General features: G+C 41.5%; 1 protein-coding gene across 2 annotated transcripts in view; it reads left to right on the top strand.

The window, feature by feature from the left end:
* PLCL1 (phospholipase C like 1 (inactive)) overlaps window positions 1–19,876 on the top strand; it is a 196,225-nt gene extending 176,349 nt beyond the window's left edge. For both annotated transcript variants that reach the window (XM_053361477.1, XM_053361485.1), the window contains exon 6: window positions 19,556–19,876. In XM_053361477.1, coding sequence (XP_053217452.1) covers window positions 19,556–19,732 — 177 coding nt within the window. In that variant the 3' untranslated portion in view covers window positions 19,733–19,876. The remainder of the gene's footprint in view (window positions 1–19,555) is intronic.
* Window positions 19,877–22,919: the final 3,043 nt, after the last annotated feature.

Genomic DNA, 22,919 nt, shown 5'->3' with positions numbered 1-22,919 from the left:
TACTTTCGCTCTATTAAAGTCCAATAGGGCTTAAGTTAGTCTCATGGTTCCATTGTTTTCTGTTGGATTAAATCTTGAGTAACCTAATCTAGATTCAGAGCATCATATTTAGTTCTAGGTGTCTCCCAGTTAGAAATGTTCTCTGGGAGCAGGATTCGGAGAGATCTGTGCTTGTGAGAGCTCCTCTCAGTTGGTGTATAAGCCAACTTGGTTTCATTCAACATAAGGCGGTGTTGTATAAATGCCAGAGCATATTAAAATAATTTGATTAAGATTTTTAAAAACAACAACAACAAAGTAGCATTTTATTTCCAGAAATCTAGTGATAGATTTGGAAGTGAGTTGGGAACATAAAGTGTGTAGGCTGTCTTGTGGAAATGCCAACAAAGGGGATCTGAACATAGGGATGGATGCATCTGCCAATTTTGCTTTCTCTTGGTTTTTCATTTTTTCCAATCTTCACCAATTTCCTCATCGCTTTGCAGTTAACGCCCCCTCCCTAAAATAACCGTCCGCATGAAAATTCAGCATTTGAATCCACATTTATCCTAATGTACATATACTTGTATGCAATTTTGCAAAATATACATTTTTGCAAGCCGTTTCCCCTAATATAATGCCTATTTGCATGCTATTATACATTTTTGGTTGGAGAACTACATCGCAACATTCAGGGAAATTTCAATTCGAAAAGCTGTTGCATTTCGGTTTCCGTATTGTTTTGTGATGTTTGACTAAGGAAGATTCCATTAAAATGTGAACCAAACTAGACTCTCTCCCTCCCATCCCTATTTGAGGGTGCAAATGAATGTGGGGGTATCTTCTTATTCAGACTTAAATCCACTTTAGCTAATAAGATTAATACATTGAATGATCTGGCCACATTCCACCATGTGGGAGATGTCAGATTCTAGGTAATCTCTACTGAGCACCAGGAACTGTTGACTCCACAGATAACAAATGTCTTCACACATTGCAGGAGGCATCTTGTTGTTCAGTCCTGACTCATTATTTCATGAATTGCTTAAAGAACCATGCCTCTGCCCATATTGGCAGCCAGTTGTATCTTTTCTGTAGTGTTCCCTGAGCAAGATAAAGGTTTGCGAGATAGAAAGGTTGAATTTTGAAACTGTAGGATAAATAGAAAAAATTGCAAACTAGTCCCTGGTTCAACAATTAATGTTTTCAACTTTAATATAGAACTAGAAAAATTGAAGCAAGGCAAAAAGAACTATCTAGTTCTATGAACCAGGAAAGTACCGTATATGGGCAGCTTCTAGTTCTAAACGAAAGGCAAGCAGAGATGGAGAGTATAGGACAAGTATATGGACAACCATTTTAGAGAAAGGATATATCCAATAGTTAATTTTTATTTTTAAAAAAGTTTCTCCCCTCTCTCAAGAAGCCCATGTACTGCAGATGATTAGGATTGCATTCTAACACCCTGCGAACACAATTCTGCTGATGAAAAGAATGTGCGGTGTGAAGAAATTTTGTCCGTCCTGAATCTATCAATGTCCATCTTCATTGGAAGTCCCCGAGTTCTAGGGTTATGAGAGAGGGAGAAATACAATATCCTTTTTGAGGTCAGGCGACTCAAACTGTCCACAGCATGGGTAGGCAAACTAAGGCCCGGGGGCTGGATCCGGCCCAATCGCCTTCTAAATCCGGCCCGTGGACGCTCCTGGAATCAGTGTGTTTTTACAGATGTAGAATGTGCCCTTTTATTTAAAATGCATCTCTGGGTTATTTGTGGGGTACAGGAATTCGTTCATTATTTTTTTCAAAATATAGTCTGGCCCCCAACAAGGTCTGATGGACAGTGGACCCTGCTGGAAAAGTTTGCTGACCCCTGGTCCACAGTATTCCAAGTGTAACTGCACCATGTTGTTGTTTAGTCGTTTAGTCGTGTCCGACTCTTCGTGACCCCATGGACCAGAGCACGCCAGGCCCTCCTGTCTTCCATTGCCTCCCGCAGTTTAGTCAAACTCAAGCTAGTAGCTTCGAGAACACTGTCCAGCCATCTCGTCCTCTGTCGTCCCCTTCTCCTTGTGCCCTCCATCTTTCCCAACATCAGGGTCTTTTCCAGGGAGTCTTCTCTTCTCACGAGGTGGCCAAAGTACTGGAGTCTCAGCTTCAGGATCTGTCCTTCCAGTGAGCACTCAGGGCTGATTTCCTTAAGAATGGATAGGTTTGATCTTCTTGCAGTCCATGGGACTCTCAAGAGTCTCCTCCAGCACCATAATTCAAAAGCATCAATTCTTTGGCGATCAGCCTTCTTTATGGTCTAGCTCTCACTTCCATACATCACTTCTGGGAAAACCATAGCTTTAACTATACGGACCCTTGTTGGCAAGGTGATGTCTCTGCACCATAGATTTGTATAATGGCATTATGTCATTGGCAGTTTTATTTTCAATTGTTTCCTAATGCTGCCCAGCATGCATGACATGCATTGTCTTTTTCACAGCTGCCATATATTCATTGCGACCACAAGGTCAGGTTGCTGCCAATTCAGACCCCCTGAGTGTAGATGTGAAATCAGGGTTTATTTGCCCAGTGTGCATACCTTTACACTTGATTGCATTGCCTTATATAGAAACCAGCTCTGCGGTATGGAAACAAGCAGATTACTTACAAACTCTTTTATTGTTACGCTCTGTCATTCCTAGCAGAGCAGGGTTGTGGCACCCAAAAATCCACCTTTGGCAGTGATACTCCAGTGGAGCAAAACACAGTTCACTGCGGAGATAAAAACTAGGATGTGTTTGTTTTCTTCATTTCAGAAATATTCCAGAACTGCAGTGAGTTATCTGTTCACCCCGTCTTCATTTACACTATAGTTAGCATCTCTCTGAAGTGCAATTTTTTTCTTCCTTTTAGGCAAAAAAAGGCCGCAACTGACAATGTTATTTGAATTATTCATAAGCAGACAGATCCTAATGAAGAGCTCATTTCATACAAGCAGAAGGCTTTGCTGGTCCCTGTACTGTAATAAACTAAATTTTACAATAATAATCCATAAGCCACCAGACCATATTAAATATGTTTATGTCCCCCCCCCCGCCCTGCTCCATGGATGATTTAGATCTAGTGGTTTTTGACATAGGGAGGTGAACATGGATGACTGATAGTGTCTTGACCCTAGGGAATAGTCCCACTGCCTCTCCTGCCCGTGCCCCTCTGTCCCCAACACTGATTTTTTGCCTGTGGCCAATTAGGCTAGGCCAGATTCTGGCAGTGGATTTTAAATTTCCTCTTTTAAAGATTTGTAAAACCAAGTCAATTGTTATTATATTTGTAGAGCCCTATTGTATCCTTGTTTTCTGCTGACGCACTTTATCAACGCCCCCATGAGAGTTGCTTTTTGCTTGTTGACAGCGCTAGGTTTTGCATTTCTTATACGAGGCTAAAAATAGAAATTTTCCTGCATGATCCTATTCATGTACAAGACAGTGTTCTTAATGGGCTTTGACTTGATTGTTATTTAGCAATGGAAACTTCTTAGTGAACTCTACCATAATTTCAGGGTAGCATCATTGTAATCCCAATCTTTCCCAGGTGGTAGTTAATCAACCCACTTTCCCCATGTCTCCTGGCTGCCAGCTTTTGTGTTGGAAAACAGCCACCCCAGGGGATGATGTAGTAATTGTTGTCAAGCAAGTAGGATCTGCTTCCAGTTGTTTCAAAGAATGTGAGATCTTCAGGTTCTTTTTATTTAGCGCTTTGTTTCCAAGCATTTCACAAGAGGAATATCTCTTCCCCACTCAATTTTTCAAAGCATTTTCTTTAAGCATCAATTTCATCATTAAGTTGTAAGCTGAATCCTTTTTTTTTTTTTTTTGCAGAAATCTTTACTTCTTTGTAATAAATACCTACTTGTTTTGAAGAACTCTGTTTTAGAAAGTAGGTAGCATTGAGGATTGTGATATTTGGAAATAAGATGATTGCATGATGCATTATACCAGTGATAAGAAAACTCTGGCTGGTGGGCCCAACCAGACCTGACAGACTTTGGAATTTGACCCAACAGGCTATTTTGGGAAAACCAAAGCCACCTGCCAGCCACCTGTTGTGTATGACAAATTGAGGTTGCACAATTAAAGTTGATTTGGCGTTCTTGTGCAACAAGGCTGCTTCCAAAAATTTGACTTTTTATGATAATGAACGTGACAGGCAAATGCACTTGAAAGTACCGGATAACATTTGCTGGATACAAAGTCATCTAATCTCTCTGCAAACAAATCAGAATAGAGTGCTCAGTAAACAGGTCGTCTACAAGTGACCCCAAGTTCATTCCCCTATCTCATTAGGATTTTTCTGAGGACAAAATGAAGTTTTACCTCGAGCTCCTTGGAGGAAATATTGGATGTAAATGTAGCAAATAAAACAAAATAAACAAAAATTGATGCTAGGTAAACAACAACAGAAGCAGTTAGATTTCATTTGCCCTGGCAATAAATAATAATAATAATAATTTTATAAAACATTTAGGAAACACCTGAAGGCAGCCCTGTATAGGGAAGCTTTTTAAGGTTTAATGTTTTACTGTGTTTTTATATATTCTGGAAGCCGCCTAGAGTGGCTGGGGCAACCCACTCTGTGTTTTCACAGAGTTTTCTACTTTTAGAATTTTAACTAGACTTTTTTTATTTGCAGCTGTAGGTTTTTCCTAGTGCTTTCCCCCTCTGTTGTTGGTATGATATATGTATTTGTCACTTTCACACTTAACCCTTTTAGACGTACACACTTAAACTATATTGGGTGTGCTCTTAAACATGAAATGTGTGTGACCCTTAGGCTGTGCTCTTGGAAGCAAATTGCTCTTGAGATCCATAGGAGATAACTTCCAAGTTAAATGGGTTAAGGATTGGAATATAGGCAACATCTGTCTCAGAATCAGTTGCACTGTTGACTTTCCGGCGGTAACAAGGATTTATGTTAGCCATTAATTTCAGTAGCTATGACTTTGTACACAGAACATGAGCAGAGCTGTTGAGTGTAAAAGGAATACTGTTTACATAGAAAGTTCTCAGAGGGGTGCTTCAGATTATTTAATCTCCTAGTGGAAAATGAGGCAGCTGCAGCCTCCTTAATAGAAGAGGAGTGCTTCCCTAAGAGCATGGGGCTGTCGTTTTTATACTTCCAGTCCTCTTGAATATACTACCTGTATATCTTGGGAGTATATCCTGCACATGGTTGTCCCTCTATTTGAAACGATGACATTTTTAACTAGGGCATGAACATCAAAGCTTTGCTCCTGCAGAGCACTAATTAAAGGAAGCAAGGCAAGGTGGCAGAAAGGAATGCTGTTCATTTACATCAGTTTAAAGGATACAGTTGGCATAGAAAAGCCTGCACAATCCAGGCTGCAAATATATAACTTTAAAGTATGTGGAGAGTTCCTGGTGAAATCTCAGAATATGATGACCAGTATTATGTGGGGCTCTAGTGAGTAAGCTCCTTCACCCATCAATATGACTGGCAAGGTAAATGGTGCAGAATGGGCAGTCATACGGATTTGCCTGGTCATAAATATAAGCACCAGTTCTGTGAATTGGCCATATTTCCACTGTTATTTGTAGCACAATACTACTTATAATGTCATATTTTTTATAAATTGCTTTCTGGTCATTGACCATATTAAAGATATTTGTGCATACCTTTACACTTCCGGGTTTGCGGCGTTCGGGATCCAAAATGTTTGAGAACTAAGCTGTTCCAAAACCAAGGTACGACTGTACTGTATCTCAAAGTCCAGAGGTGGAGTGATTTGGAATAAGGAAACAGCAGGCATGGAATTGTTGAGCCCCTACCCGCAACATATGATCTTCAGTATCAGGTTACTCCTCCAAAGGCAGCTTTTCCTGTTTAAAAGGGTTGCCAAGGTAATGTTATCCGAATCTGTCCCTTTTTGTACAGCTTTATCTTTACAGTATATTTGTGGTCATTTGGCGCTTATAAATATCCTGTTGTCCATTAGTAATGGTCTTATCTCTGAAGAGCTGGGTTTAATCACACAGATGTATTATTGCAAAAACACGTAATGCAATTTTAAATTTCATGATCATTTGCCTTAAAAGCTAAAAATACTTCTCTGGGAGTACTGGTTTTATCTTCTCATCTCTGATGGTCCTTCTTTTCTCCAGTTAGAAATGAAATTAACTTAACATGAATTACTGTACTTTTAAATAGATCCTTTAAAAAAAAAGCAATTGATGTTCTGAGATCCCATGCTAACATAAACAGTACTGAATAAACAAATGTATTTTTATGCTGGCGTGGCTTCCTGAGCAGGCCTTAAAAATAAGAGCCATCATGCTGCCCCAATAAAAAAACATCTTGGGTTTAAATAAAATCAATACTACTATACTGTGTTAAATTGATGGGAGACTTCCTTCTTTGTGCAAGGACACTTTCTCCGGAAATCATTTGACAGCCTGGAAATCATTTCACGTGAATGTAGTAGGTAGGTTGTAGGTAAGTAGGTAAGGTGGCAGAATGTTCCTGGACTGTATTAGGAACATTTGGCAGATGGGAATTGAGTTGTCAGGTGACTGAATAATGCCCATGTAAAACAAAATTATGTGCACAACAAAATTGAAGTGGTACAGTCCTGTAGAAGTTTTGCTGCCTCCACTCTACTGTTTGTATATACTTGGCTTTGGTTTCCTGGATATGAAAGTGGACTGTGTTCACAAAACTGCTATGACTGACTGCTTGATGTGCTCTAGACTCCCCACCCCCCCCCCGAAATCACTGGTCTAGTCCAGCCTCTTTTCTACTGGCTAAAACAAGGTGCTCTCAGGCATCTCTTTGTGAAGCCATAGAGCTAGATCATAAAGAAGGCTGATCGCTGAAGTATTGATGCTTTTGAATTATGGTGCTGGAGGAGACTCTTGAGAGTCCCATGGACTGCAAGAAGATCAAACCTATCCGTTCTGAAGGAAATCAGCCCTGAGTGCTCACTGGAAGGACAGATCCTGAAGCTGAGGCTCCAGTACTTTGGCCACCTCATGAGAAGAGAAGACTCCCTGGAAAAGACCCTGATGTTGGGAAAGATGGAGGGTGCAAGGAGAAGGGTATGACAGAGGACGGGATGGTTGGGCAGTGTTCTTGAAGCTACCAGCATGAATTTGACCAAACTGCAGGAGGCAGTAGAAGGCAGGAGTGCCTGGCGTGCTCTGGTCCAGGGGGTCACGAAGAGTTGGACACAACTAAACAACAACAACAACAAGAAGAAGAAGATAATGCAACCACAACACTTCATCTCCTGACAATCACTTGAATCTATCTTGAAACATAACATAGGAGTGTCCTGATGTTTACTGTTACAACCAGAAGAGATCTCCCATGCTTGACCTCCCAAGAACTGTATGTCGAGCTGTTTGCTGCATGAGAATTGCTTTGTGCCAAGAAGGAAATGTCCCTGTAATTGGGTTAGATATCAGAGTAGTCACTTCAAAGTCATAGCAGTCACTTTAGAAGTGTAGAGAAGGAAAGCTTCCTAACTGTTTACCCAACAAGGAGAAAGCATAAGAGGAAAGAGTGTAATACTGCAGTGTGTATTACCAAATTGGCCAGGACCTTACAAGATTTGCCTGGATTCCACAGGTATCAAACAACTTTCCTGCTGCCCATACCAACCTATATCTTCACTGTGCAGGGATAATTTTTCATCTTTGAGCCTTGATCCTGGAGAAAACTTTTATTTTTGTTTGCTTCTTATTGCTTCCTGACCATTTGGGGTGCTTAGCTGTGGCATGTGAGAGGCAGGTAGGGATTGGGAGAGCTCTAGTTTACACAGATAAAACAAAAGCCTTGTAATATTGTATTGAATTTGGATGGCTCAAGACCAAAGAGCAGCTGTTTTACTGCTGCTGTTTCTCCAGCTACGGTGAGACTGACAGCTTTTATGAGCTCTTAAGGTAGAAGGTGATGAAGAGGATTTGTACCAGAGCTGTCAGAGTCGCTAAACTGATCAAAGGATTACAGTGCTCTCGATAAAAAGGAGGCTTTACAGTAAAAACATGCTAGAAAACGCCAGTCATTTGAATTTGTATCCTTGACAGCTTACAGCTAGCTTTAAATAGGTCAAGTGAACCAGAGAATGTCAAGAAGAGCATAGAGCAGTAAGGCCTCTGTTCATTCCTTCTACTAATAGTTTTTTGTTTTGTTTTGCTTTTTAAAGAAGCGCTGCTTGCCCAAACTTCACAGAGAGGCAATCCCTGAAGGCTTCAATTTATTTTTAGACAACAATAGGAAAAAGGTGACAACTCCTACGTCAGATGTGCTGTGAGAGAGTCATCTGAGTGCATAACAGAGAAGCATCAAACACACTGATCCCAGGAGGGGCTGGAGCAAAATCGCAGGCTAGGCTGTCGTATTCTCATCTTTAGGTTCACCGTGCAATTCTCTGGTGAGAACGGAGGTAGTTGTTTCTGGATTCACATTATTGGATGGATAAAACCTTGAAAGTTGTGTATACAGGCACAAGAGCAGGCATCTTTCAAGTCTCTTTCTGTCTAAGGCAGCCTTTCTCAATCCGGTGCCCTTCAGGTTATTATGGACTACAACTTCCTTTATACATGCCTACTAGCCCAACTGCCTGGGGGTGATGGGACTTGATGGCCAAAACATCTGGTGGTACCAGATTGAAGAAGGGACGAGGTTTGTTCCAGAATGAGAAAAGAGAGGCAGACAAAACAAACAAACTCCTTTGCATTTCACACCATCTTTCCCCCCTATGTTTTGCATGTTACACCTGTGGGAATCTGGGTAACATCAAGGAGTTGAGGTCAATCCCAGCTTCTAGATGAATGTTGTATATGCTACTGTTAGTGATCTCAACGCTTTAAGTGCTGTCTTTGTGTAGCCAAAATGGCACCATCCATGATAAGAGGGGAGGTATCAGCAGACTCAGAGTTCCTCTGAGGTTTGGAGAAGTACAAAAAAAACATTGTAGGCATTGAATGCAGCGTCAGGATTGGCAAAAGGAACAGGTGTGATGAAATCGCATGGAGCACCTGGAATCCCAAACAGAAGTACCACATCATTATCTCGCAGACCCCACTGATACCTGTGTAATATATGTTCTTGTTATGGTCACATTTCACATTTAAAACCTCTGTCAGTATTCAGCTAAAATAATCTGCAAGCAAGTTTTGTGCCTTGCTGATGTGGTGATATCAGCTTTTTTATGTTGTTGTAATGATGAACTAGGAAAGAACTAGGTATATTAGAAACACAGCGGGATTCAGTTATTGAGTCCAGTGGAGATCCTGAGGATTAAGACATATTGTAGACATCAAATTCACTTCTACTTTTCTTGAGAAACAGATATTCCAATATCACAATTTTTGAGGTACAGATTGTCATTTCTAGTTACATTTGACAGGCTAATACACAATAATTTAGCTTGCATAACAAGGTGATAGAAAAAAAATCATTTGCATTTAAGCCAGTTCTCATTTTGGCTGTAAAAGAAGAGAAGAGAAGAGTTTGGATTTGATATCCCGCCTTTCACTCCCCTTCAGGAGTCTCAAAGCGGCTAACATTCTCCTTTCCCTTCCTCCCCCACAACAAACACTCTGTGAGGTGAGTGAGGCTGAGAGACTTCAAAGAAGTGTGACTGGCCCAAGGTAACCCAGCAGCGGCATGTGGAGGAGCGGAGACGCGAACCCGGTTCCCCAGATTACGAGGCTCTTAACCACTACACCACACTGGCTCTTGATTAACATAGCAAAACAAGAATCTTGCACTGTACCACTGATCTCGAAGAAGTCACCATAGGTTCTGGCACAGAATTTTGTTTAAAGCACAGTGGCATAATATAGCATGATGTTTTAATTGGCTTTTATCACTGAGGTCCAAAATCTTTGGTGGTCATCCAAGCCATCTTACATTACTCTGAAGTGAGAATAAATTGGTAGGAGGTTGTTGTTGATGGCTGCTCTGAATTTTGGCTAATAAGTCAAACTAGGAGAAGCTAAATATTAGCTAGGTAGAGGTTGGGTGGTTAACTGTCCACTTTTAAGATACGGAGCTAAGGATCTATCCAGTGATACCTTTGGACTAATGGAACATGCTTCTATTCATGTAAGGTGTTGCATCCAATATTTGCTGATTATTTAATGCAGCTCTATGCACCATATTCCACGAGCTCCTGCAGGCTCTCCCAACATTTTGGAGCAACCTTTAGTCCAGCTTGATGATTTCTACATGTTAATACCAAAACTTTCCATTTCAGTTATCTATTTTTTAAAAAAACAACATACGGGCTGAGGACTGATCTTCTCCAGGCTTATATTTCTGATTTTACCCTCACCATCTATCAGGCATCTGGTCATTTGGCTTTGTTAGTTTGTTTCATTACCAAAATTGTGACCAAAATTTTGTCTTGGTGATACATATATCCCGTTTGGGATGTATCTTTCATTGGCTGCTCTGTGACTTTGAGATATTCAGTTTACAGGTGGTTATCTTCCTCAGGGACGCGGGTGGCTCTGTGGTCTAAACCACTGAGTCTCTTGGGCTTGCCGATCAGAAGGTCAGTGGTTCAAATCCCTGTGACAGGGTGAGCTCCCGTTGCTCAGTCCCATGTTTAGTACAGATGTTTTTAGACTGCCTTCTTCCAACATCTGGAAAAAGAAGCTGAGATACACCATGTCTTAATTAACTGAAGGTGTTGCAGCAGGCAAGACAACTGCTCTCTCTCTCTCTCTCTCTCTCTCTCTCTCTCTCTCTCTCTGCCTCTTCAGTTGCTCAGATTTTGCCTTGGGCCTTGAAACAGCCAGTTAGCAGTACAGCGAATTCTCTCCAGACTATTATGGAATTAGCCAAACTAATCTTCTCTGCTTTAATAGGCCTGTTTAATCATAATCCACAGTCCAGGCCTTTCAGAACTGAGGAAAGCATAAAGCCTCATAATTAACTTGTTTAAGATTCTTTTGTTGTAGGATGTCTGATTTTGCACTTTAAGTAAAGTGAAGGGGCTATTTAATATACAACTCTCAGTGAAAGCTTAAGTTTAGGCACTGAAAGTCTTTGCCATGTTTAACAATGTTAAGGACTGTATAGATGTAATTACATGTGGCAACCATTGATTCAGGAAATTGTGGAAAAAAGCCTTTTACTTGTGATGCAGTTCCAAATATGTTCAGATGTTCAATGTCAAGGAAATAAAATCTGACGGGGAATTGACATGTATGTAGATTACAGGTTGGTTTCATCTTGCTAGCTGTTTTGTACCTTTAGCTTTGTGACAGCTTCATAATAGTTATTGTCTAAGCACTTATCAAAATTGTGTAAATACATATTCCAGTGTGGAGAATAGTTAAGCAGGAATTCACTTCACCCATTGAGTGCCAGAGTTCATGTCTTAAACATGCAAATAGAACCCCTGTGGCTCAGATCAGTGGGCTGGAAGCTGTTAAAGGAGTCAGATGCTATGAAATGACCTCTAGCCTATGGCTGCTAAGACTTTTCCTTGATTATCTGAATGGTTTCTCTGTTGCCCCTCACTGATGGCCCACAGGTTAAATCCCATGTGTTGTCTCTCTTGTTCACAGCCTGCTTTTGTTTTGACAGGGGATACTGATGAATGAGTCCTATCTCACATGGGAAGGATGGAAAAATGGGTGGGGGTTGTTAATTCCAGCTGTTGGGTGCTATAAGCCCTGCCTCTGGCAACTCATTTCACCTGTTCTTGAAATATAAGCAACCCTCTTAAACCCCTACTCTTTCACTGTCTCTGTTCTTTTCTCCTGTTGTCACTTTTGAAAAGCATACAAATCTGCTACAGATAATAAAAATCTTTAGAAATACCGTATTTTTCGCTTTATAGGACGCACCGGACGATAAGACGCACCAAGTTTGGGGGGAAGAAACAAGAAGAAAAAAATTCTGAACCCCAGAAGCCAGAACAGCAAGAGGGATCTGGCTTCTGGGATAGCCTCTTGCTGTTCTGGCTTTGGGGACAGCCTGTGAAGCCTCCACAGGGCAGCAGGGTGCCTTCACCCCCTTGGGCCACCCCCAAGCTAGAACAGCAAGACGGAGTGCAGCGCTGTTCTGGCGCCTTCACCCCGCTGCCCTGTGGAGGCTTTGCGCAGCTAACCCCAAGTTAGAACAGCGAGACGGAGCGCTGCACAGTGCTCCGTCTCCCTGTTCTGGCTTTGGGCTTAGCCGCGCAGCCTGCATTCGCTCCATAAGATGCACACACATTTCCCCTTACTTTTTAGAAGGGAAAAAGTGCATCCTATAGAGCAAAAAATACGGTAGTTATCATGGCTAAGGCATGGGAATTTTTTGGGGGGGTATATAAAAACAACATTGTTGTTGTTGTTGGCATCTGTTTGTCTTGAGAGTCAATGGAGTGTGCCTCCGGGGGTGAAGTCAAACAACTGCATTGTTGTTGTTTAGTCATTTAGTCGTGTCCGACTCTTCGTGACCCCATGGACCAGACCAGAGCACGCCAGGCACTTCTGTCTTCCACTGCCTCCCGCAGTTTAGTCAAACTCATGCTGGTAGCTTCAACAACTGCATTAGCATCACCAAAGTGACCTCCCTGGGGCACAAGCCTCGGCAGCGTGTATGGAGGGCCTGGGCTGTCCAGGTGACAAAACACCCCACTCAAACCTTGTTGATATGGTCCAAAAGAAAGCAGAGCAATATGCTTGGCACCAGCTTGGCAACCATTTTAGGGACTCCATTCCAGATTTGTGGAGTTTAATCCTTAGTTTAAAAACAATATTTAAAAACAATATTTAATATATCATTGCACCTACCATACATTAGCTAAGTCCCTTCATGTACGGTATATGATCTTTGTAAAATGTTTCTAGTTACTCATTTATTGTGAACCTTCCATACAGAGATTATGAAAGCATGCCTTCAGATTTCCAGCTGACATGCATCCTAGATTTTACTTCTAAGGCCTTAAAAGGAATAACTTTATACTGCTGTTGCTCCATTTTCTTACTTCCCAGTTCTGAATACATAACTTACTGTCTTTGCTACTGTGATGGGTGAACCACCCTCAGGTTGCGTAAGCTTTGGCTTGGAAATCAGCCAAGTTACTTTTCCCAAATGAAATAGCTAGACTGATTTCTGAGTCAAAGCAGAATCCTCGACCCAAGCACCTTGTTCTCCGACACTTTAACACTACCTACTGGTCAATCCAGTGACAGAGCCGCCAGTGGCACTCCAGCCATTGGGAGGCAAAGAAAATGAGGTCTCTCCCTCCTATTCCTTCCCGGCACCTGGCATGCTACACCAGTGTGCCAGGACAAAAGGTTACAGGGGTCCGTGGGAAAGTGATTTCCCCAGGGCTACTTCAGTACCGCCTTCCTTATCTCTCGTAGTGCCTGGAGCATCCGTCTTATTGCTGCCAGGCTGGTGGTCAGGAAAAAGTGTTTTAAAAGGGGTTGGTGGGAAATTGGTGGGGGAGGGAGGCTGAATGAGTTGGGGGTAAACCAAGAATTCTGATTTAGATGGTAATCTGAGCTGGAGAATAATCCAGGGCCCTTAATGTTCATTGAAACAAACATTACTAGCAACTCTATCTGGTACTCCTTTGTGGTGTGCTTCCTATATATGCAGATGGTTGCTTTGGCAAGTTCCTTGAAGGAAAGTCTGGAAGAGCATGAGTCATCATTAGGCAAAGCAGTCGCTCACCAGGGAGCAAATAAATGCCAAACGCAGCCTCCTGAACAGTATCTCAACTGAAGTAATCATCGGTGATGGGCTCAGAAATATCACCCGTGATTCCTCTTCTATCCCTAGCTTTACATATCCCCACAAATGTGCATATGTAAGAGGCTGATTGTCATTCTGTGCCTGCAGAAGCACAGATCCGTGAGTCAACTGCACATCAGATGTGCCCTCAATGCAGGTGAAACCAACCTGTGTGATTTGTGTGGTACCCTGGTGCTCTCATGATCACATAGTAGAATGAAGGCACGTGTTTCATTTCTGCTTTTCAGCCCTTAGCGGGGCCATAGCTCACCAGATGCCCTCAGCAAAACCATGTTGCTTACATTTATAGATGGCGGTGACTTCAATATCTTCTTCTTTGAAAAAATAGCCCTCCTTCTTCCTAGTAACAGTGACATCATCCTCCACCCAATCAGATTTGACTACAGTGATCACGTTTCCCCTCAGTTTTGTCGTCATGTAACCCAATAGGATTGGCTGTGCAATGATGTCGCTGTGACTAGGAGGTTTAGTTTTCAAACCAAAATGGTGCTGAAATAAAATGAGGTATGGATGTTTGCTGAGCCTTCTGGACTGGAACCATGGAGAAGCTGCTAGTGAAGTCCAGTTACTTTGACCTACAGTACCTGATTAGGTATCGCCCACCAACCTAAATGTGTGTTGGAGGATGTTCCCTCTGGAGATAACTGTTGGGAAGATGGCCTTCTTGAAAAATTGATGAAAGGGGGAGTGCATTTTGTTGAAGGCAATGGTGTTTGCCAAATGTTCCCACCTTTTATAGAAGCCCTTTACTATATTATTAAAATAATAATAATAATATAATAATAATTTATTATATATACCCCACCCATCTGGCTGGGTTTCCCCAGCCACTCTGGGCGGCTCCCAATCGAATAATAAAAACACAATACAGCATTAAACATCCTACTGTATCATCCTACCAGACACTGTCTTTAACCTTTTCTTATGGTTTGATACTTATTTCTGGACTCTATGATAACATCAACAGCTAAAGAAGCAGGAGCCTTCGAAGGCTAGGATAGAGGAATGTGATTTTTCTTTGTCTGACAGAAATAATGAGTTCTTTGTGTGTGTGTGTGTGTGTGTGTGTGTGTGTGTGCGCCAAGAAAATGGTTCTGTGCTCTCAGGTTATTGCAGTGACTTAGTTCCAGGGGTTATTTTGGTTTAACCAGATTTTTGGAACTAACCCCACATTCTTTCTAGTATTTGGTTTTGTTAAGGTGTTGACATAATTTTGCTGGCACCTCCCCCTTTTAAGTAGATTATATTCACAACCAATTTTCTCAAAGCAAACAGATGGCTTCTCAACAAGAGCATGTCCGCGGAAATTATCCCTTGCAGAAGTAGAACAGTAATGCCACAAGAGACCTATGTTTGTCATTCATTTTCTTGTGAGATGTTACTCAGAACCATTATTTGCTTTCTCACCTTGCTCACATGAAGCAGGTGTGTGTGTGTGTGTGTGTGTGTGTGTGTGTGTATTTTCCTCAAAGGCCAACAAAACTTTAATGAAACTTTAATGAAAATTGGGGAGTGGGGATGTACATATCAAATTGCAATATACATGGTCATTGCAATTTGAATTGGGGAATGTTTTTCTTTCTCCTAAAATTAAAACGCATAAAACTAAAAGCAGGATGTTGGAGGATTTAGGACAGACCAAAAAAGTGCTTCTTCACACAGTGCATAGCTGAACTATGGCATTTGCTCTCACAAGAGGCATCTCTCACAAGATTCCCACCAACTTGGATGGCTTATTTACAGAGGATAGGGACACGGGTGGCGCTGTGGGTTAAACCACAGAGCCCAGGACTTGCAGATCAGAAGGTTGGTGGTTCGAATCCCCACGACGGTGTGAGCGCCCGTTGTTCGGTCCCTGCTCCTGCCAACCTAGCAGTTCGAAAGCACGTCATAGTGCAAGTAGATAAATAGGTACCGCTCCGGTGGGAAGGTAAACGGCATTTCCGTGCGCTGCTCTGGTTCGCCAGAAGCGGCTTAGTCCTGCTGGCCACATGACCCGGAAGCTGTACGCCGGCTCCCTCGGCCAATAAAGCGAGATGAGCGCCGCAACCCCAGAGTCGGCCGCGACTGGACCTAATGGTCAGGGGTCCCTTTACCTTTACCTTTATGGCTACTATTCTTGAGGGTAATGTTCTGCCTCCACTGAATGAGTCAGTATACCTCTGAATACCAGTTGTTGGAAATAGCAGGAGAGGAGAATGCTTGCAGGATTCACGCAGCCATCTGTCTGATCTAGCATGGCTCTTCTTATGTTCTTGATGTTTTATTTTTTAATAGCTGAAGCGGTAGGTAATAATAATAATAATAATGATGATGATGATGATGATGATGATGATGTGTATGCTAAGGTAAGGTGTACGCACCACTTGGCTGGAGAACTGCATTGCAAAGTTTGGAGAAGTGCAACTTTTGAAGAATGGCTGTCCTTCAGTTCACAAACTGTTTTATAAAGTGCAAATTAGGTAGATTTATGAATGTGAGCTGAATCCAGTTTTTCTCCCACCCCCAGGCCAAATCTGTAGAAAACAGACTACAAAGCAATATTAACTTAAGCAGGAAAACGCTTGCCAAATTTCCTTCAAAAATTCTATACATGCCACTCTAAGAGCAAGTGACTTAAATAGAAGAAAATCTATGTAACGGCAATGTGAAGGATTATATGTTTTAGATTTGTGGTGAACAGTATAGCCCTGATATTTTTTTAGTGCTCAAACTGAATTGCTTTACATCCCTCTGTCATGACTGAACTCTGAGAACAGTCTTGTTAGAGCCATCAGTTGACAAGAAATCACTGCATTTCATCAATGATGCAATGCCAATCCATCTGTCTACCCATGGTATTTAGCTTTGATCAACATGGGAGTATATCAATGATTCACAAACATTTATGATTGCCAGTTAGTTTATTGCATGATCCCCAGGTAATCCAGTGATACAATCTGTTGCTGGCAGCTTCAAAACAGGAAATCGTAGGGTGATTTTCTGGGATGATAATTCAATACAACAATAACGAATGCAAGATGAGTGGCCCTTACAACTTTCATTCCTGCTCCTGGGTCTCAATGAAAGATTTGGATTCTATCCATCCTAGAGACTATCTTACCTATATCTCTACCTCTACCTCTATCTCTCCATCCATCCACACACATACACATATTCACATATGCTTATCTGCACTTTCTCCATAACTGAAGCAGATCTGCAGATCATAATGTCTGATTGTCTCTTACATGAGTATTTTCACTTCATGTCCATGTATTTAGTGTACATGGATGGAACGGAAACACTGTGTGCAGTTACACTGTGTTATAAGCTACCTATAGGTTTTGTGCTCACTCCTACATGCTCTCTTTGTAGGAGTCGTGAAGCAGTTGACCAATTAATGCTGTGATGATATTTAAAAGAAGTCTGGCATAAAGGGCTGGATGGGCACTGAAATCACACTAGAGTCATCCTGTTGAACAGGGGCTCCTTTGTATCACTAAGTTGTTTAGCAGAATGACTGAATGACCCCGGACGTTATCAGTTTGTGATGCAATCTTAGCTCACGCTGGTATATCTAGTTGCTATTGTTCCCAAGCATTGTTTACTGGTTCTGAACCTTGCCAGCTACCATTGTCTCTCTCAACTTGTTTGCCAGGACTGGAGTAATGGGGTGAATGCAGAATCACATGGCATGTGTCATTCTTTGCATCATTGAGTCACAACAGGTTCTCACCAAGTGCCAAAATTTGCTAGGGGGGGGGGGGATTGTGCATGAGCTGAGTGATGGCAGATGTCTACAGCTTTGCACTGAATGTGGCAAAAATGTATTTCTCATGCTTCTTGAGATTGTTCCCTTTGGTCCTTTGCAGGTTCATATTCTACACCACGCTGGGATCATTCTCTGTGGGGAGAAAAAGGTGAATTGTAATGATTGTAAGAAATATGGTGGTCACAGTGCACAGATGCACAGTAGCAACAGGATATTTCCTCTCTTGTGTTCCGGTTCTATCCTTTGCAGAGAATGTGGTGATGGGCTGAAATTTCTAGGCTATGTGAATACTGGCATCATTGCATTGTGCTGCTTCCTTGCTTGCTCCACATCACTGGCTATGCAGGTGTGGGCATGGAGTTTTCTGTGGGCATGGAGCTTCAGTTTTTGGAAGCAATCCTGTGTTTCCTGGAAAGGTGTAAGCCCTAACCTTCATTTATTTGATTTGTTCTCTTCTGCCCTTCAGCTAGAACGCGAAGCTTACAGTTACGTCGGTGGGAGTTGTGCTTGACAGATTTCTCCATTCTATTTTTATGGCTAGTGTTTTTAAGGACCTGCATGCCTTTGATCCTCGGTGGCTGCAGTGCTCTTCTAAAATGTCCCCAAAGAGGAGCTTTTCTGTAGGGATGCTTCCTCCCCATGTGCATTTCTCACACAATTTTGTGGTTCCTGGTGACCTGGTCTTGTCTCCAAAGCAGCATCATTACTCTCATGATCTGTCCAGCAAATGTCAAAAATCGAATCTAAAAGCTGGCGGAACTCTGTCAAAGTGCTGGGATCTGGTTTTGAGTTCCAGACTTAAGTTCAGATGGCTGTGCATGCGCAGTTTGCCATAGTTTGGTTTGCATTTTCCTGCCTTATAAGATTGCTGACATGCACCAGTGCACATATTCATTGTTTAAATAATCACAGCACGGAAATTAATTATTTCTGGTTCACAAGACCTTCTCCTTCATGTGCTGAATGTAGCAGAGTTACCCCCACTGGATATACATCAAGCAGTTGTGTGAAGGGACCCCATCTGAGGCCCTTTACATCACCACCAAAGCACTTACATGTGCTTTCTCTGTGTGGAGGTTTGGGGTGGTTGATGGTGAACCTTTCTGATGTGATTGCATTATTGCATGGATTGGGGTTTTTTTAGTTTTGCACTGTGATTTAGTTTATTAATGTGTTTATTCCTTGGTGCGCTCCAGTAACCCGTACTACAGTAAACTGTATGTGCCAATTCCAAAATTAATTTTGGAAACTTTGCAAGCTGAACTAGAAGGCAAGGGGAATTAGGAATGCAGGACAAAGTGAGCCTACAGACTAAAAACAGAATGGAACAGGGAAAATATGTTCATTACAGCTTTTCTGGAGTTTGCTAACCCCCCACCCTAGTAAGCCCTTTAGTTGAAATGTTGGGGGGGGGGAATCTGATTATTTTGGGATCCACTCTTGATTTTATATAAAACTATTGAATAATTATACCATGGATTCTATTACAACTAAAACATTAACAAGAATAGAGGATGTAAATGTTCATTCTGATGCTGGCTCAGTGTTTCAGCTGATTAACAAATGTCTACTCTGGTTTGATTCTTAGGTTCTCCAAAGGTGCTTTTCCCCCCTTAAGCATTTGCTCTCAGCAGCATTGTCCAGACAGGAGTCAACTTCATCAGTCCAGAGCATGGGTGTACATGATAAAGAACTGTTACTTTCAATAGGATTTAAGGCACCTTTTTGCTAGTTGGATTTTGGCCATTTTCTCTAGTGTCAGGAGATGGGTTAAAGAGGCGTTAATAACTCACTTGAATTGCTAACAGCTCATAATGTATTAAATCGGAGAGACCAGCTGCATCCACTATCATTCTGTCTGTTGTCTGTGCATGTTATGCTGTGACAAAGTGTATGTGTTTGTGTGTGTGAGAAAGAAAGAAAGAAAGAGAGAGAGAGAGAGAGAGAGAGAGAGAGAGAGAGGAAAGACAGCCCTTCTTTATCTTTTTATGGACTTGCATTATTCTCGACTCATCTTCTTTCTGTGTGCTTGTTGTGTATTCGTAGGGACAAGGTGATCTACTGAAGAACGCCAAGAACGAAGCCATAGAGAACATGAAGCAGGTCCAACTGGCTTGTTTGTCATGTGGACTCAGCAGAACCGGGATTTTGGATGCCAAGTCCAAACGGTGCCTGGAGGCAATAGAAGAAAAGGAGACTGGCGATGAGAATGGCAGGCTGTGAAAGAAGACCATCGCTGTCTGGCAATGGCATATATTTCAATAGCCTGAAATTATTTTTTTAACACATTTAAAAAGAGAAAGAGAAAAGACCACACTAGATTGCCCTCTACCGGATATCAGAAGTATTAAAATCCTCACAATGCCAGTGTTTTATTTGAGTTCATTTATCCAAGTTTAAACTCTTGAAGTAGTGATATTTCTAATAAATCCAAGCTGTGTGTGTGTGTTTGTGTGGGGAGATCTAGTAAACGCTCTGTCATGAAGTTACATTGTTAGCCCTTTTCCTTATTTATTTTGGCATCTTTGATCAGAGTTTTATCCAGTGCTTTTTTTCTTTAAAAAATGTTTAGGGGTACTCTCATTTTCCTACTCATATTGAAATACTGCCCCTCAATGAGGACAAACTTAGATTCACAAAATGTTTAGAGGTATGCGTACCCCGTGTCCCCCCAGAAAAAAAGCACTGGTTTTATCATTCTGAAGATCTTGGTGGATAGAGAGAATGCATAACACATTAGTTTTAATGCTTCTTTGTACCATACTGTTGCTTTAGTGGCAGCTTCTAATAAACTGTGCTGTTCCAACTATGTAATACAGATTTTACCAGCAGAAGAAAGCACAGACATGAACCTAATCTTTTATTGGCATGGATGAATAATGGATTCCTCAGCATAGTGGGAATGATAAATAATTAATTTACCTATTAAATTAAGTTGATGAAATATTAAACAATCAGAATTTTTTTGGATAGATCTCAATGGGACTTCTGATGAACATTCCACTAACTTTTTTTTTTGCCTAATCATGATTTGAAATGCACTCATATTAATAGAATAAATTGGCCATTTTGTTTCATGCAAGGAAGCCAGGGTGATATTTCAGCTCTGCAAAATTAGGGATGGAGTGATTTCCAAGCTTTGGTTATGAAATGTGAGATATCAAATATTCCTTTAGACATAATAGAATACGAAGGTGCTCCTTAGTAACTCTGGAATGTTTCCCAGCGTCATTACCTGAAGGAAGTTTATACAAACAGTGAGCTGGAGATAAAGCTCAAAGAACTTCATTCTGCTTACTTTGTTCCTATGAACAATAGCAAGGGCTATTTCTCATGATACATGTCAAACATGGGCCTGCATTCAAATGGAAGTTACGCGTCTGGCTAGGAATACAAGTACAGTGGTGCCTCTGGTTACGTACTTAATTCGTTCTGGAGGTCCGTTCTTAACCTGAAACTGTTCTTAACCTGAAACACCACTTTAGCTAATGGGGCCTCCTGCTGCTGCCGTGCCGCCGGAGCACAATTTCTGTTCTCATCCTGAAGTAAAGTTCTTAACCTGAGGTAATATTTCTGGGTTAGCGGAGTCTGTAACCTGAAGCGTATGTAACCTGAAGCGTATGTAACCTGAGGTACCACTGTAGAGGTAATATGGAATGATGCTACTCAGAAGAAAGACTTGCTGAACAGCAGTTGCTCTGCAGTTCTCAAGCCTTTTCTCTCTAGCGCTAGTTGTGTCTCTCAGCCTGTCTTTTCAGGAAGAGTTGTGAGAATAAACTCACACATTTAACATGAGAAGCAGGCCTAAGGCAAACACATAATAGCCTTATTTTGCTATGTCCAAGAGCAAGCACACAATGAAATATAGCTGGTGGAAGAGAAGGGTGATCTGGTGAGAGCTGGTGAAGTCTTCATTTTACCATCCTTCATAATGTCTGGCTCAAGCATTCTTAATGGTGTTCCTATATTTCAATCTTGTCATTGCTTGAGTATATATCTGCATTACCTCTGTTAGAAAGCAGTGTTCTATTGATATAAGAGACTATATTTATTTAAGCATTGCTTTTATTTTGAAAAGCTTTTTAAATTAATTTGATTAACAAATGTGCTGATTTTACTCAACAAAAAGGCCAATTGTTGAAATTTTGACAGTCTGAAAATCTTGTATGCATTAAGTTATTTTGTTTTATTTTTCTGATTCCTTAACACTATTATGTTCATGTTGCACATTTCTGAGAGAGTAAAGCTATGGGGAAAAAATGAGCCATGTTTTAAGTCGATTACTGCACACTGATGAAATACATGTTCAGAAGTTTGCCTTCAATAGCATGTGAACAGTAGGAAAAATATATTGATTTAGATCAATCACTTACTAAACAGAGATACATGGAATATTATGAGGCAACAGACCTACTCATAAAACCACACCACAAACTGAGAACAAAGTAATTTACTGAGAATGGATCAGCCGTGGCTAACATGCTGCTGGTTAACTGCTGGCTGATATGGTTAAATCATAGCTGTCAACCTTCCCTTTTTTGTGGGAAATTCCCTTATTCCAGTGCTGCTTCCCGCTGCTATTCCAGATTGTTAAATATCCCGTAGACTGTCCCCAGGACAGGTGAGGCTGCTGATCCCTTATTTTCGAGTCTACTGATCCCTTATTTTCAAATCTGAAAGTTGACAGCTATGGGTTAAATCCAACTAAAGAATCACTTGATCTTTCTAAATGATGAAATTAGAGCTCATATTCTTATTGGGAGCAAAGTCTTCAGAGCTTTTCTGCCCACACATGGAGATCTTTAAAGGTGGCAAAGGGTCTCTCCATCTTCCAGAGGTGCTAGGATTTAGTCAGGCCTGGACCAGAATATTCTGATTGAGAGTATCAGAACGTGGCTGGGATAAAGCTATATAGGGTAATGCAGTGCGTTCCTCCTTTGCTAAGGAGTCCACATGCCTGAGTTGGATGCAAGCAGGACCCCCTATGCTGGCATGGTTTGCATCCCAAGGGCTGCAGACCTCTGCACAGGGAGGTAGAGAAGTGAGAACTGCAATTGCTACTGAACAAGCCCGAGAGCTGAACTTGGTGGCTGTAACAATTCCAGGGTGGCCGTATCTCCTACTTGACAGAGAACAGCCTTCTAGTTGAAGTTGTCCTTTGAAGGTCTCCACCTTTTCAGCAATATCCAGTCCAAGTCTAGTTTAAAGATAAGTCGCCTATATAAGAGAAGGGGGAGAGTTCACCTGCACAGCCCAAAACTTTTGCACTATTTATTTAGCTGAATAGCACCCAATATGTAGCTGAATAGTATTTATTCAGTATTTAGCTGAATAGCACCCAATATGGCCCTCCTCCCAAATAAATCAAAGTCATCATAATCAAGCTAATACTGCCTTCTGTTGCATTCAA

This window comes from Podarcis raffonei, chromosome 1, assembly GCF_027172205.1.
Source record: "Podarcis raffonei isolate rPodRaf1 chromosome 1, rPodRaf1.pri, whole genome shotgun sequence".
Taxonomy (NCBI): Eukaryota; Metazoa; Chordata; class Lepidosauria; order Squamata; family Lacertidae; genus Podarcis; species Podarcis raffonei.
Note: the sequence above shows the minus strand (reverse complement) of the source record. Positions and strands in the feature narration are given on the sequence as shown.